General features: G+C 36.7%; 1 protein-coding gene across 3 annotated transcripts in view; it reads right to left on the bottom strand.

Moving 5' to 3' along the window:
• Positions 1-17716, bottom strand: part of GLG1 (golgi glycoprotein 1) — a 148283-nt gene that overhangs the window by 45842 nt on the left and 84725 nt on the right. Inside the window, exons 1-3 of one of the 3 annotated variants that reach the window (XM_023741904.1) lie at positions 13243-14887; positions 7309-7341; positions 3200-3286 (exon numbers count right to left, since the gene is read on the bottom strand). Coding sequence is in view for 1 of the 3 variants with exons in the window: in XM_023741903.1 (XP_023597671.1) it covers positions 3200-3286; positions 7309-7341 (120 nt within the window). In the remaining 2 variants the exon portion in view is untranslated. The other 2 variants (XM_023741903.1, XM_023741905.1) reach the window with 2 other exon arrangements.

Raw genomic sequence — 17716 nt, forward strand, 5'->3', positions numbered from 1 at the left:
TACCTGAAGCAACAGAGATAGAAGGAGAGTCAGGAATATGAGGATGGTATGGAATGTGTGGCCAATTCCCTCCATGAACAACTGCCTCCTCTGACAAGAGACCATCAGAACTGGATGGTGCCTGGCTACCATTACTGAATGTTTTGATCGAAGATTCCATAGAAGAATTCTGATCGAAAGGGAGAAAATGTAGAACAGAATTTCCAATTCTCATAGACTCTAGACTTTCTGGAGCCATGGAGGATGGATGAACCCCTGAGACTACTGCCCTGAGATAATCTTTGAACCTTAAACCAAAAATATCCCCTGAAGTCATCTTAAAACCAAGCAACAGTTTACCTTAACTAGTAAAAAAAGGTCTGCCTTAAGCATTACGCTCTTTTAAGAACTATCTATGTGGGATCAAATCGACAACAGCAACTCAAAAGATTAGATAGGAACCTTAGGGGGGCAGTGAGTTTATGTTAATGAGGGAAGAATAACTCAAAAGCAGGGTGAAAATGTTGCACAACTCGAAGAAGGTAATCAATGTCACTAAATGGTACATGTAGAAACTGCTGAATTGGTGTATGTTTTGCTATGTATATCCTCAACAACAACAACAAAATAAAATTTACAGGGGGGGGAAAAAAAAGATTTACAGCCTTTGAAACCCTATGGAGCAGTTCTGCTCTGTCCCATAGGCTCTTTATGAATTGGAATCGACTCAACAGCAGTGGGTTTGGAGTGGCAGACACCCGAAGCAGAGAAACATGCATACAGGCCCTAATACTGGGCAACCAGTTAAATAATCTGAAGAAAAACCAGGAACACATTTTGAATTTCAGCCCCAGTAAGAAATGAAATGTATATAATTAGCTTCAATCATTTGAAATTTTACTGAAACACAGAGATGTAGTAGTATCTATTTGTATTTTAGTTTACCACCCAGTACAATACAGTGTAGTGTTTGAATTAGAAGTTTATGTTTTTTTTCCCCCAACCATTCAGCTGGATAGCATTTTTTTCCTTCTGTTTTATTAAACTTTGAAGATTAACAGCAAAACGGTATTAAATCATCAACACATTTAAGAATGAGAGTAAATTCTGAGGTAGCTGGGGAGCATCTTTATAAGGTAGCATTAGAAAAACGCTGTAGTCACTATTTTTAACACGAGACAAGAGGAAAAGCAGGCTCAATCATGGAGAGTAAATTAGAATTGTGGTTTGTAGTTATTCTTGTGATGCTGTTTTTCTCCTTGGAAGTAGGATTCCAAAATTAAGAAAGAAGAGAGGAGGGAGAGGCAGAATGAAACATTTTGTTGGCAACTATGTTCTTACTGATATTTAATTTTCCTGACTCCAGTATAATCTCCCTTGTTACTTGAATCTTTTCTAAAACTAGAACACTCTAAATGGTCCATCATTACATATATGTTATAAGGAAGCCAGACTAATGCAAAGAATGAAATTATTCTGGTCAATATGCATATACTGAGAGCTAAATTTCTACATGACAATCAAACTGGTAGGTGTTTAACAGCTGAAACAAAATGGGGTAAAACAAACACATGTATATATGTATACATATTGCAACATCTCCAAAGGAAACTACTTGTAATTGGATAGTTCCACAATATACTGGAAGTGCACAAATATTTAGACCCCACTCCTGGTACCAAACGTTTTAAGCTGGGTTCTCTACAGAAGCAAAACCAGTGAAGCGCATGCACGAGTGTGTGTGTGTGTGTGTGTGTGTGTGTATCAATCAAGGAAACAGCTCACACAGTTGTAGAGGCTGGCAAGTCCCAAGTCCATGGCTAAGGTGTCAGGTTGGAGGCTTCTCTTGACTCACATAGCTTCGAACCCAAGATTGGCAGTTCAGACAGCAGGCTGCTTGCTCAAGTCCCAAGCACTAGAGTCAGATGATGATGAGACGGATGTGGGATCCAGAGCAAGTAAGCAAGCTTGGCCAGAACATACACATATATATTGGACGCAGGCCACACCCTCGCAGAAATGCCCCTTACAACTGGTTAGCTGATTACATCATGAAGGACGACTACATCATTACATAACTGCCAAACCATTGAGAATCATGGCTCAGCCAAGCTGACACACAACCTCAACCATCACAGTTCAAGCCTGGGAATCATTTCTTTGCTGGTATTTTTTTTTTGTTAAGTAAACATTTCTATTTTTAAGTTAGAAATGCAGACTATTAAAGCTAGAAGCTGAAGATCAATCTTTCAAAAATATGTCATTCTACTCTAAAACTCCATGGGAAACATGAAGAGTGAATGCATAAAATAATAAAATATATTTGATCTAATATTAGAAGGCTTGACTTAAAAAAAAAAAGGTTCTACAAGACTTCACAATGACATAAGTGAGGAGCACAAGCTGAGGGCTTATCTGGGTGGAGTAGGGTCTTCCTTAAGGGCTACAGAGGAAGTAGCCCTGATTTAAGTCAAGTCATCACTAGGGTGAGTTTGAGGATAGGCTAATATTTGCAAGGTCTATGATTATTAGCATTAGGGTGGAAAAATAGCAACTGTTTTCTCTGTGATTCTATGTACTATTCAGTACACAGAAATCTCTGGATTTCTGGAACTTCTATTATTGATTACAAAAAACAAAAAGAAATTGCAAATACCACAATTTTCCTATTATTATTTGCTGACATTGAACCAAGATAATTAAAAAATTTTCATTAGCATTTGCATACTGCTATATATTTTTATTATTGTCTATATTCAATATCCATTTATAACAAGATATATAATCATATTCTTAACTTTCATAATGCTAACTCTTACTATTTGAAGAATATGCTTTTGTAGTTCAATTGATTCAACTGCATAGCCAGAAAATGTAGTATGCTTGTAAGCCTTCTGGAAGAACACTTTTTGGATATGCCTCAGACATGCAGACTGTAAAATGTGAGAGAGAGATGCACTAGTGTCATAAACAGTGGTATCCTCTGGGGACCAACAGAGTCTGATTTCTAACTTGTTGATAGCATGCTACTGTAAGTGAAGGTGAACGTTAAAAAAAGCCATTTTAATTACATCTCCCTTCCTCTTTCAACCAATACAGATGGGAATTCCAAGAAAAGTAAAGTCACTGAGTCATTCTTCCTTTTATGACTAGTCTGGTCAACAGATGTGATTTTATCTTTTAAGCCATTAAATACTCCCCAAATTATTTTACAACCTACCTCTGATATAGTAGATTTACAAACTTCTCTGGCCACAGATTCAAATTTGGGATCTGTAGTTAGGTTCAGTTTATAATTCCATAACAACTAAGTACAAAAGAAAGAAAGAAAAAAAATCTCCAGTTAGAATTGTACAAAATTTATCAATGGTTACTATAAATGACTCATTGTACAGAGTCTGACACAGCTAAACAGAAACTAAGATAATATGTCATCACATTTATAGATAAAAGGAAAAAATATGTGGACAAAACAAAAGCAGTTGAGAATGAGTATAGAAGAAGCTTCGTTCTGACTGAAGGAATCTTGGTCCTCCTTGCTCCTCAGAAGTAGAGATAAATCCAATGACTCAAAAGACAAGGTCAGAATTTAGACAAATACATTTTACCTATGAAATAAGTGTTACCTATGAATTAAGTCAGTACTACATGGCCACTAAATATTATATTTTAAAATTAAAGCATTATTATTTATTTTTTTAAATTCAGAACATTCTAATTTTGTATGTAAATCAAAGCTAAAGTTAGATTAAAATATTTCCTCTTTATTGCATGACTTGTATTTGACCTACTGCCGTTTCTTTCGAGAAGGAGAAAGAAGAAAAAGAAAAGCTATCTGGTGGCTCAAAAGTTTAAACAGCAACAAATGTCAGAAAATTTATAAATACAGACCTAAGAATACTACCTTACCTTTATCTAACGCAAAAAAAGACATCTTGTGATTAGGCTAGAGATAGATTTTTTGCCAACAGCCATTTAGATTACCATTTCAGATCTTTTGAATGTCTTTAACTTTTAATTTGGAAACTTACTCGTTATGATGAAAGGCATAAATTTCTTTACGAACAAGATTTCTCTCAAATAACTATGACAGAACTGTCAAATGTTAAACATTCTACCTCTTATCTTTTATTTTTATATTTTTATTGAGATCTAATTCCCCTACCATAACAGTCACTGTTTAAAAATGTACAATTAAGTGGTTTTCGGTATATTCACAAGGCTGTGCAACCATCACCACTTTCTAATTTCAAAACATTTTCATCACTCCAAAAAGAAACATCCCTACTCACAGTCACTTGCACTACTCCCTTCTCCAACTCAGCCCCTGGTAACCACTAATCTACTTTCTATCTTTATGGATTTGCCTACTCTGGGCTTTTCATATAAATGGAATCATACAATACGTGGCCTTTTGTGTCTGGTTTTCAAGGCTCAACCATATTATAACATGTATCAGTACTTCATTCCTTTTTATTGCCAAATAATTGCATGGCTATGTCACATTTTATTTATCCATTCATCAGTTGATGGACATTTGGTTTCCTTCTGCTTTTTAGCTATTATGAATAATGCTGCTATAAATATTCACGTATATGTTTTTTTGTGAACATATGTTTGCAATTCTCTTGGGTTTATACTGAGGAGTGGAATTGCTGGGTCATGTCTGCTGACTGTTTTCCACAGCAGCTGCACCATTTCACATACCCACCAGCAATGTATGAGGATTTCTCCGCATTCTCACCAACACTTGTTATTTTTCGTCGTTTTGAGTACAGCCATCCTAGTGCATGTGCAGTGGTACCTCATTGTGGTTTTGATTTTCATTTACCTAATGACAAACTATGTTGAGCATCTTTCTACGTGCTTATTGGTTATTTATACATCTTCTTTGGAGAAAGGTCTATTCAAATCCTTTGCCAGTTTTCAAATTATTTTTTTTAATTGTTGAGTCGTACGAGTTCTTTAGATATTCTGCATACTAGACCCTTATCAGATATATGATTTGCAAATATTTTCTCCCATTCTGTGAGTTGTCTTCCAACTCTGAAGTAGCCTTTGATGCACAAAAGTTTCTAATATTGATGAAATTCAATTTATCTATTTCTTCCTTTGGGTGCTTGTGCTTTAGGTATCATATTTAAGAAAATACTGCCTTTAATTCATTCCCTTGAAGGCATACAGTCACTGCTGCAATTACTCAACTCTGCTGTTTCAGTGTGAAAGCAGCCACAAACATACGTGAACGAATCCGCATGGCTGTGACCAATTAAATGTTATATATAAAAACAGGTGGTGGGCTGGATTTGGGTCAGTTTCTTGATTCCTGGGCTAGAGAATGTTTAAATTCCTTTGCTGTCATCAAGACAGTTGTATTTATCAAATTTTTATTTTTATATTTAGTAGTTGGATGTAGGAAAACACTTAAGTCATTTTTTCTTTTAATTTAAACTAATCTTTAATTATGAGGGAGAATTAACCATCTCTTTTTCTTTCCTTGTGTCTTAGTTATCCAGTGCTGCTATAACAGAAACACCACAAGTGGATGGTTGGTATTTCTCCTTGTTAACAAAGAGGAATTTATTCTCTCACAGTTCAGGAGGCTAGAAGTCCAAATTCAGGGTGCCAGCTCCAGGGGAAGGCTTTCTCTCTCTGCCAGCCCTGGAGGAAGGTCCTTGTCATCAATCTTCCCCTGGTCTAGGAGCTTCTCAGCACAGGGACCCTTGGTCCAAAGGATGTGCTATGCTCCTGGCTTTGCTTTCTTGGTGGTAGGCAGTCTCCCTGTTTCTCTGCTCTCTTCTTTCATATCTCAAAAGACACTTACTTAAGACACAACCTAATCTTGTAGAATGAGTCCTGCCTCATTAACATAACTGCCTCTAATCCTTCCTCATTAGGAAGGGATAGGATTTACAACACATAGGAAAATCACAGCAGATCACAAAATGGTGGACAACCATACAACACTGGGAATCATGGCCTAGTCAAGTTAATACACATTTTTGAGGGACATAATTCAATCCATGACACCCTGTGAACAGTCTGTTCATATCTGTTGTCTAAATTTATTAACAGCACTTTCTATTAAAGACTGTAGCCCTTTTTCAATTGCATTGCAAATTACATAACTTTTTTGGGAGCCAGAATTATTTTTAATGCAGTCAGATTTACAAATCTTCTTTACATCTTTCGGGGATTGTGTCATGTTTAAAAAAAAGCTTCTTTCTGTTCATGTTTCCTTCTAGTACTCTTGAGGTTTTATTTTGTACTTTAATCTTTGACCTACCTAGATCTTCTTTAGAATAAGTACTTAACCTAAACAGCCAACTCATCTCTCTATTCTTTCAGTTCCCCTCCAATCTACCCTGTACTTTACTGATAGAGTGATTCTTTCTAGTACCTCCAGATATAGTAAATCCCCGGGATAAGAATGTCTAATTTATGGACAACTTGTACTTGCTCTTTAATATTATGTAAAATTGTCCTCACTTTGAAATAACTACTCACAACAAATTCTTCATCACAATCACCTTCACCTGCTGCACGTGCAGTCTTTAAACCACTGAAAAGGCTTTGAGCCTTGTCTTGCACTAACATCAGGCTAAATAATACCATATGCGCCTGTTCCAACTTACCTACAAATTCTTAAAGACACACTTAGGAACAAATCTCATTTGTAACCTGGGGACTGCCTGTAAACATCTATTCTTTTAAGACCCAGCTCAAGTATCATCTCTCCGCTATTATGTCTCTCCTGACATCAACTCTGTAAAAACTTCTATCAAAACACCTATTACTTTCTGCACAGATTAGATTTCACACTGAGTTTCCTCTTAATGTAAGATCTTTACATAATATAGTCTAATATATCTATGTTGTAATATGGTCTAATATATGTACATATCAATTTATATGCATTTTATCAATCATAGTTATTTTTGGAGTTCTTATCTAAACTCCAATATCTATCTCTGTCTTCAAGGTGTTTGTATGTCTCTAGTTTCTACTACTAAGTGACTGATGACTAAATGAAAGAACTTTAAAATACAGCATTCTAATGTTGTAAACTTGATAAACAGAGAACTAATTTTTATATGGTAGCTGTAACTGAAGAAAAATTTAAGCTTAAGCACATGAATATTATCTGGTTCCTACAATGGAGGGTTATTTGAAGATTTTACCGTGTTTAACAAAGTTCATCATCCTCTTGTTAAGATTAAGAGACTCAAAGAAAACATAACGTTTCCCAGAACAACAGGAAAAGCATCCCCAAATCTGTCATCATATATACAAAGCCCATATGGTGAAACACACAATATCCATACTTACATGATTGCAGTCTGAAGAAATTTCATTTTCAGGCTGGAAGAAAAAAAAGGCGAAAGATAATATTTAAAAAAAAAAAACTTTTCAAGTTTTCAAACATCACTAAAATAAACACAAAACAAGAAATCTGCATATTCAACCAAACATGTTTTTGTAATATGAGGCATAAACTGGGGCTTGCATATCTTTTAAGTTACTGGGGAGAAATGTACCGGAAAGGTAGGTGAGACATATCCCTTCCCAATCAATAGTACCACCTGGAAATTAGGAGAATGGAGAAAGAATGTACTAAAGAGATAAAGCAATAGTGACATAAAACTATTTACATGACACTTTACAATTCTGAAAATTAAAGAGGATCAGACACATTACAGGTGTCCTTTCTTTAAAGAAACTTACATTTCTAAAACAAACAGACTTATTAAAAAGTGCAGAAAAGGGCATTCAATTACTTAAAATTTAGTCTAACGTTGTCATTGAGGGAAGCTGGGTAATGCGTACGAAGAACTTCTCTGTACTATTTCTGCAACTTCTTCTGAGTTTATAATTATTTTAAAATAAAAGTTTAAAAAAGCAGTTGAAAATTACACACATACACACACAGCAAAATGAATACATTTGTTTTGCAAAGCTAGGTACATGCACCAGAGATAAAATAAACTTTCAAGGCCATGAAGAAAAAGGTGGACTAGGTTTTGCCTAATATTGCATAGCTTTGCGATACATATCTTCTTTAGTTTCCTATCGCATAGCTTTGCAATACGTATCTTGTTTAGTTCCTTGGTCATACATTTAAAGAAGATATAGCTGCAATAGTACACATCATAACAAAGCACCACTTCCTTTGAGTTTTCATAGTATTTCAACCTGTCCAAACAAAGTGAATTCTGTGTGCCTTATATGAAATATTACCAATTAGGGTTGTAAAAGGTGACATTTTCCAAATGTTTAGGAATATAGGAATAAAGATAAGGCAATAAATAAAATATTAAATATTACAAAGGAAAGCGGCTGCACCTTGCATTATTTCAGGAAGAAAAAGATTTGCAGGAAACTATTAATGCCACTGCAGAATTTAGTAGGCATTAACACCAATACACAAACTCATTCTCATATTTAGTTTTAAAATATTGTCTTAAAACTTACTTTAAATAGGTTGCTAGGTAATTGTAAGATTATAAAATACCACTTTTGAACTTTCTCTTGCATAAGTAAGAACAGATATATTAATGTGAAGTGTCTGAATGTCAGAAATCACTCTCCACACTATGAGTTTAATCTGGTCTAACTCTGTTCCCCTCCACTTCAACTTCAAGTGCTTAACTTGTAGCTGTTAATAGTTTATTAGCAAGAGTGCTTTATTCTGTTTAGGTGGCTTTCTACCCTATCCCCTTGCCTTAGTTGTCTAGTGCTGCTATAACAGAAATACCACAAGTGGATGGCTTTAACAAACATAAATTTATTTTCTCACAGTTTAGGAGGCTAGAAGTCCAAATTCAGGGTGCTGGCTCTAGGGCAAGGCTTTCTCTCTCTGTCAGCTCTGGAGACAGAGAAAGTCTCCCCCCTAGAGCCTTCTCTTCAGCTTCTGCTTCCTAGTTCCTTGGAGATCTCCATGTGTCTTGGCATCTATCTTACCCCATCTCTCTTGGTGCGCTTGTTTAATCTCTTTTATATTTCAAAAGAGATTGTTTTAAAATACATCCTACACTAATCCCACCTCATTAACATAACAAAGATAACCCATTCCCAAGTGAGATTATAACCACAGGCATAGAGGTTAGGATTTACAACACATATTTCGGGGGGAAATAGTTCATAATACCCCTTTTAAACTAGCCTTAATTTTTCCCCCAGTCAATCAGCAATTCTAGATTTTTCTCAAACAATGCACTGAAGGCAATTAATATCACCATCTTCTCTATTTGTGTTCATTATACTAAACAACAATTTTGTGCTAAAGGGATATTCTTGAAAGAAATTCAGAGCTTTGGAGAATTTTCAAAATAATGTAGTCAAATAAGACGTAACCTACCCATGGAAAGAAAACTGTTCTCATGTTTATAGTCCACAGGACCTGTACCAGGAAATTAATGATTGTTTTAATCGCTTGCTTCCCTACAGTGGTAGATTTGATTGTTTTCCTATTCTCCTTTAATAGCATTTAAAATCCAGATCTTTTGTCCTGTAACTTTGTGCTGTCTCCCACTGTGGGCATAATATACACTTTGCTCAACTTATGTTGGGCTAGGCCACTGACTTGCTTTGGCTGATGGGATTTTAGCAGAGCCTTTATGTATGCTTCAGTGGTTTGGCTTGTACTCTTGTGCTCCTGCCAGTCCCCATGAGAACACATACAGGTGGCTGCTAGTACAAGTAGATGAGAGACATGTGGAGCAGACCTAAATTCAACCTGCAGACTGAAGCAGAGCCATCCCAACTGACCAGTATGGCCATGAGTAAGAAAAACAAACATTAGTCATTGTAAGACCCTGAAATTTTGAAGGTGTTTGTTATGAAGCAAAAATGACTAATATACTTATCAAGCAAATGGAATAATAAAAACTCTACAACCTTTAAATTGAAATTGGTAACAGCTATGATCCAATACTAGTGAATTATTAAGAACAGAGTATTGCATTTATAAAGGAATGACATAATCCACTGAAGAGCAAACGAACTGCAAATTAGGACACCAGTGTTTTAGTTTTCATCTCTTTTGTTGTCTTGATTTCCAAATGACCATAAACCAGTTGTGATGGTTAATTTTATGTGTCAATTTAGCTACACTATGGTACCCAGCTGTTTGTTCAAACACTATCTAGACTCTATTATGAAGTAGCTACATGTGATTAAATCAGTTGGCCTTAAGTAAAGCAGATTACCCTCCATCCATAATGTGGGTGGGCCTCAACCAGTCAGAGTCAAAAAGGAGATTTCCCTAGGGTATATTCTGCCTCCAGAATAGAAACAGACATGTTGACAGAATTTCTCCACTCTTTTCAGGACCCAAGACTGCAGGAATCTCCAGCCTGTCACCTGACCTATGGATTTTGGGATACAAGACTGATAGGATCTCCAGGCTCTTGCCTGAGCTACACATTTTGGACTTGCTAGCCCCTACAATCCCATGAGCCAATTTCTTAAATTAAACCAATCTCTCTCTCTCTCTCTCTGTGAACCTTATTGGTTAAGTTTCTCTACAGAACCATAAGACATCAGTCTTTTTTTTTTTTTTTAAAAGATATTAGCTTCTCTAGCCAGAAAGAGAAGATGACAATATAGGCATGCTGTAAGAGCAAGGTTATGATGTTAGGCCTTTGAGATTCATGATTCATGGAATTGAATAGCTATGAAGAATTTCTAAGTGCCGTCCCAAATAATTAATGTCAGACATTTAAAAGGGTCATTAGAATCAGAGAACATAGTAGTGGTTCAGAGGAACAAAACAAGAACCTACAAAATACAAAGTAAAATATAAAGTAGTATCTCCAAACAGTGGGAACACCAACAATGCCAGTACAAATTAACTCCAGAGAAAGTAAAAAAGAAAATGCTCTGATTTAGCATTCAGCCATTTGATAGGGGACTAAAGGGCAGAAATTGCAAGGGACAAAAACAGGTATGGGTGCTGACGAAGATTTTGTTCCCAGATTGTAACATTCCTGTGATGTCTCAATCAAATCATTTCATTAGATACAGTATATCTATTTCTGCAAAACTGTAAGTACTGATAGGCTTGATTATCTTTAATCTGAGAAGATGAATGGCACAAAGAATAAAACCCAGAGTTACTAAGGTAGAATAAGACTGAAGGATTTTTTTTTTCCCATTTGTGATTATTTTGTAATCAGTGAAATAATACTCTGAAATGACCCCCAAGAATTGAGTCAGCAAGTATATACAAGTATATAATGAATAATTACCATGTACCCAACATTGTGCTAGACATTGTTACGCGACACAAAAGAAAGATAAGACAGTCTCTAATCTCAGGGAGTTTATAACCCAGTTGCAGAGAGAAAATGGTGAAATGAAACAATTAAGCAAGAGTAGAGACTTGAGCTAGGCCTGAAGAATAAAAAGAACTAGAAGAGTAATCTCCAAAGAGGAATGATCAAGTTAGATGATCCTCTGGGAAATAATAAAATTATTTTCAAAAAAAGTTCATCCTTTATATTTTAACGTTTTCATAATGTATATAATATTAGAATAGTTAATGTTTTACGAATAAATATATATCTACTGGGGATCTGCATAGAAATTTTTTCAAATGATAAGAGGAACATGATCCAGATAGAGGATTAAGAACTGAAATCCTTCTTCTAATCAATTTAGGAGTCCTATCTATTCCTCTAGGAGTCCCTGGGTAGAGCAGTTAACACAGTCATCTGGTAACCAAAAGCTTGGAGGTTTGAGTCACCCAGAGGAGCCTCAGAAGGCATGGCAATCTACTTCCAAAAATTCAGCCATTAAAAACCCTATCTAACACAGTTCTACTGACACACATGGAGTTGCCATGAGTCAGGGCTGACTCGACGGCAAATGGTTTTTTCACCCATTCTTCTACCCCTTTAGATCAGAAGCAAAGTGCTAGCTCTTAACCTGCAGAAGTGCCAAATTGTATGTGGAGTTTTGCCACATTATCAGCTGATCCCTAACACTGTGGCAACAGAAATCTGGATTTTGAAAGAAGGTTCTCTTATATCACTATCAGCCTCACGTGTTTACTTACTGGAAATAAAAATAATTGAACTGACAGTGGAAAACCATGAAAAGAAAACTTTCTAAAAAGCCTCATAAATAGCTTTCTAGTAATTTAGTGATTGAATTTTATAGAAGAGTTCCACAAATAAGTATCAATAAGGAAATTATTATGAATACAGAAAAAAGAAGAGAAAGTAGTACATCTCCTCCACCCGAAGAGCCGTGACTAAAAGAGAAAAGGAACTTGGTTTATGTTTAATGAATGATGTGGAGAACAAAGACAATAGCATAGTAAAAGGGATAAGCACTGAGTACTTGGAGACATCTGCCTGACTCCAATAAAGAATGGGATGAAAGTAGCAAGAAACAGTAAAAGCTACCACTTAACAAACTGAGTTAAGTGTAGGGATAAGTTACTCAATAAGAAAAGTATGTACAGTCTTACCTTGCTTAATGTAACCCCATGCATATTTGCTTACTGGTTAACCTGCACCTGGGTGCTAAGTTTATTTCTTACAACATGATTGACTACAAGATAAATGGTATTGTTTCCAATTTTACAGATGAAGTTATTAAAGCAGAGAAACTGAGTAACCTGACCAAAGATACACTGCTAGGAGAGGACAAAACTGGAATTTAAATAATGATAATAAATGGCAGCTAATGCGATGTAATGGTTTCAGCTTGATACCTCCAAAAAAAGGCTAGGTAGGTCAGGTTGGGTACAATTATAGGGTGTCTTCAGGAGGAGTAGGAGAAAGAAAGGGCAGACAGGATGAATAAACGAAACTACTGTTCTAGAGAGATCTGCCTGGCAGCTATATGATTAATTTAGATGCAGGCAGTCTACGTAAGATATTGATGAAGCAAATAGGTGAGCTAGGTATCTGGACAGCCCTTGAACAACCAGAGCAAGCTATAAAACTGCTCAGTTCATTTGACTTTTCTAAATCAGTGATCTAATTGTTTTGGGCATTATTATACTTCACTCTCCTAGTTGGATGACCCAAAGCTGAAATTGTTGACTTTAAGGCTAAAACCTCTAGCCCCTCCTCTAAGCTCTATAAATTCAGAGCTTGGTTTAACGAAAGGTAAACGATGGTAGAAAAAGAACAGCGGACTAAGAGTCACAAGTATTCAGCTTCTATCTAGGTGTGTGTCTTTAGGTATGTCACTTAACTTCCCTAGACCCTCAAGGGCAGGCTTTGGACTAGAACAGGGAGGGTTTTTCACCTAGAATCCATGAACAGGAATTCAAGATCTTCTTGAAACTGAATGTAAACTTTTGTATGTAAGTGTATTTTTCCGAAGAAAGAAGCCACAGCCGTCACCATAATCTCAAAAAAGATCTGTAAGACAAGAAAAAATTAAACATTGGTCTAAGACGGTTGAGATTCTTTCCACCTTTATGATTCTATAAAATCAGGGATGTGGAATGTAAAAATACAAGTATTTATTGAATTCAAGTCTTTTAATGCAGGTAATTTGCATACTATGATTATGGTTCCTACTGCTTCATCTTAACCATTCTCTGCTCGTCGAAGTCACAGCAAATAGGTCTCAGAACAAACTACTGAAAAGCTTGAGTCTGAATGCTCTCAGTTAATCAACCATCACATTCACTTAGGAGGATGGTTTTTACAGAAAGTTTAAGAATGGAACTATGATTTCCCAAAGGTGAACAGGCTGAGTTAATGGGTCTGGCAGGAGAAATTAAAGGATTCAAAAAAACTAATTTGGAAGTTGTCTCAGTTTCTAAAATATAAAACATTCTGACAGAAGTAACTATACAGCTGAACTACCCGCCAGATTACACAAACGAATAGGTTCCTTTTCCTAAGACACCTGTTACTAAATTAATTGACAACAGACTTTGTTTATGAATCCCCTGGGAGAAAACAAAAAAATTCCATAGTATCAGTGCTTTTATAGCCTTGCAGAAAACTGAAGGTTGGGCAACAACCTGATGCCTCCTGATTAGAAAACATTCTGCCACAGCAGTAAGTAAATACTTCTGGGAGTTCATTCATTAAGAACCCAGTATACTCCCAATCAGAGAGGCAATCTGTTTGTTAACTTGGCTCACAGGGTTCCCCCCAACAAAAAAAGCACACTGAATATAATGCAGATGGTCAGATAAACTCAGTTTTTCAGTCTTGGCAAAGCTTCCCTGAGCACATCTAAACTGTACCTTAACCCTTAGTGAGGTTCATAACTACTTTGCTCTTAGTGCTTTATTCTGGTTTAATCTGAAATTATTTTTCTGATTTGTACCCAGGGACAGCTGCTGGGTATTGCTTATCCATAGGCTTTATGCACTCCAACAATATTCTGGTTCAAAAAAAGTGGTGCTTTTGTATGATTTTTTAACACTGAACCATCCTTTCAAAAGGATTGACTGTATAGGTCCAGTGCGAGATTAAAAAACAAAAAAGGTGTGAGATGCGGATGCTGGCTTCCAAGTAAATTAGTGTGATAGAGGAGCTAAAACACGAGCCACACCTAACCGTAATACAAGGCTGACTGTGGAGTGTGTAGAGGAAAAAAAAGTGCCTGGTATTTTAAAGATGGAAAAAATTACCACCACCCTCATGAGTAGAAGGACAGAATAGAAATCAGAGTTTTATGTGGAGGAAGGCACATTTGAATTGAGCCTTAAAAGGATGTTGTGATTTATGCTACTGATACAATGAGGAAGACAAGCAAAGGGTTATGCAGGGCAAACAGAATACCAGGGTATGGGAAGGAGTTAGAAAGGCACATTCAGTGCAGAGGGCAGAAGCTGACTGAGAAGTGAGGAACCCCATGGCAACTGTTCTTGTTGTAAGGTGCTGTTGAGTCAGTTCCGACTCATAGTGACACTATGTACAACAGAACAAAACATTATTTACTCCTCTGCCATCCTCACAATTGTTGTTATGCTTGAGCCCATTGTTGGAGCCACTGTGTCAATTCATCTCGTTGAGGGTCCTGCTCTTTTTTGCTGACCCTCTACTTTACCAAGCAAGATGTACTTCTCCAGGGACTGGTCCCTGCATTCTTGTTTCTAAGGAGCATTCTGGCTATACTTTTTCCAAGACAGGTTTGTTCGTTCTTTTGACAGTCCATGGTATATTCAGCATTCTTCACCAACAGCATAATTCAAAGGCATCATTCTTCTTCAGTCTTCCTTATTCACAGTCCTGCTTTCCCATGCACATGAGGCGACTGAAAACACTATGGCTTGGGTCAGGCACACCTTTGTCTTCAAGGTGGTATCTTTGCTTTTCAACACTTTAAAGAGGTCTTTTACAGCCGATTTGCCCAATGCAATGCGTCTTTTGATTTCTTTGACTGCTGCTTCCATGGGTGTTGATTGTGGATCCAAGTAAAATGAAATCCTTGACAACTTCAATCTTTTCTCTATCATGATGTTGCTTATTGTTCTTAGGCCTATATATTTGGCATCTCCCAATATATGGTGGGACAGCATAACTACAAAGCTTTAATAAAAAATCCCAACACTAATTCAATAATGGTTTCCCATATTCCAAATTAATATGTTATGTGTGACGTGTAGAGAGTAGTGATTTATTTTAATTACTTGCATACTCCCCCAGTGAGTGGTGGGGCAACAGCTGGTAAATACTGTATAGTTACTTCTGTCAGAACATGTGTGCTTCAGGGTTGTATCCTTTCACCATACTTATTTAATCTGCATGCTGAGCAAATAATATGAGAAGCTGGACTATAGGAAAAAGAACGGGGCATCAGGATGGGAAGAAGACTCATTAACAACCTGCATTATGCAGATGACACAACCTTGCTTGCTGAAAGTGAAGAGGACTTGAAGCACTTACTGATGAAGATCAAAGACCACAGCGTGCAGTATGGATTACACTTCAACATAAAGAAAACACAAATCCTCACAATAAGCAACCAATAGCAAATGAGAGCCTACTATCATGATAAACGGATAAAAGACTGAAGTTGTCAAGGATTTCATTTTACTTGGATCCACAGTCAACGCCCATGGAAGCAGCAGCCAAGAAATCAAAAGACACACTGCATTGGGCAAATCTGCTGCAAAAGACCTCTTTAAAGGGTTGAAAAGCAAACCTTGAAGACTAAGGTGCACCTGTCCCAAGCTATGGTGTTTTCAATCGCCTCATATGCACGTGAAAGCTGGAGGATGAATAAGGAAGACCGAAGAATTGACGCCTTTGAATTGTGGTGCTGGCGAAGAGTATTAAATATACCAAAGGCTGCCAAAAGAAATCAACAAATCTGTCTTGGAAGAAGTACAGCCAGAACACTCCTTAGAAGCAAAGATGGCAAGACTACATCTCACCTACTTTGGACATGTTATCAGGAGGGACCAGTCCCTGGAGAAGGACATCGTGCTTGTTAAAGTAGAGGGTCAGCGAAAAAGAGAAAGACCCTCATTGAGATGGACTGACAAAGTGGCTGCAACAACAGGCTCAAGCATAACAACAATTGTGAGGATAGCACAGGACTGGGCGGTGTTTTTTCTGTTGTACATAGTGTCGCTGTGAGGTGGAACTGACTCAACAGCATCTAACAACAACAAATGAGAGTCTACTATCAGCAGAAAGGGGGTAGGGGAGTTTCCTCTCACTACTCATTTTTCCTTCCTAGGAGACAACTTGGAAATCCAGAATCCAATTTGGCGCTGGTGATGAGTATTTTCACCTAATTTATGGGGGAAGGAAACAGAGTCAGGCAGTCTACCAAATGCTTGGCCAGATTCTACTTCAGACTCAAGGGAAAGAATCTTGGACAGGTCTATAAACTTGGCTCCGAGTCATGGCAGGCATACAGCTGTAAAGGGATAAAAGGCCTTGTTTCATTGCCCAGTTGACTGGATAAAGTGTTTTGGTGTCCATGTTACAAAAAAGCAAAAAAAGTAGCACCTAGAGAGAGCATTTTCATTCATCCTACAGTGGTTAACATATATAAAATGTTTTGTAGGAAAAACATCCAAAGGCTATACTTCTGAATTGTGATGCTACTACCACTACTACCAAAATATTGCATCTAATTCTTCTAAAATTAGCTACTCACAGTATTTTTCATAGCTCATGAAAGCAGACACAGTTAGTATAGTAGATCCCCTCACGTCATCATGTTTAAGGGGTAACATACCCTGGTAGAAAGAATTCTGGACTAGGAGCCAGAAGACTTGGGTTCTAATTCCAGTTACATTGTATACTTGTTACCTAACAACCTTGATCAAGTCACATAATTTCTTTAGGCTTCAAATTTCATGTCTATAAAACAGGTAAATCCTGCTTTACCTACTTCAAGGGCTACTATGAGCATTATGACAAGTTATGCAAAAGGCCTTTCAAAACTGCAAAAGGCCTTGCAAATAGAAGGTATCATTGGCCGTTCATTCTCTGTATATAATCTAATCATTTTAAGTGCCAAAAGCAACATTACTGCTATTCAGGAGACCAGAGCTCCTGCAAAGAATACAAATTCAAAATATATAGCATATATATTTGATTGTATGTGTATAGATTATCTCTAAAAGGATACATAAAACTATTTATTTTCACTATATTTCCTTTCGCACTTTTTGAATTTTGTACCACATACCAAACAAAACAAAACAAAACAAAACAAAAAATCAGTGAAATATAATTACCCCTTAAGAAGATATATGCAGACACCTTGGAAAATATTTGGAATATATCTTCATGGT

Source organism: Trichechus manatus, unplaced genomic scaffold (assembly GCF_000243295.1).
Source record: "Trichechus manatus latirostris isolate Lorelei unplaced genomic scaffold, TriManLat1.0 scaffold00194, whole genome shotgun sequence".
In the NCBI taxonomy this organism is placed as follows: Eukaryota; Metazoa; Chordata; class Mammalia; order Sirenia; family Trichechidae; genus Trichechus; species Trichechus manatus.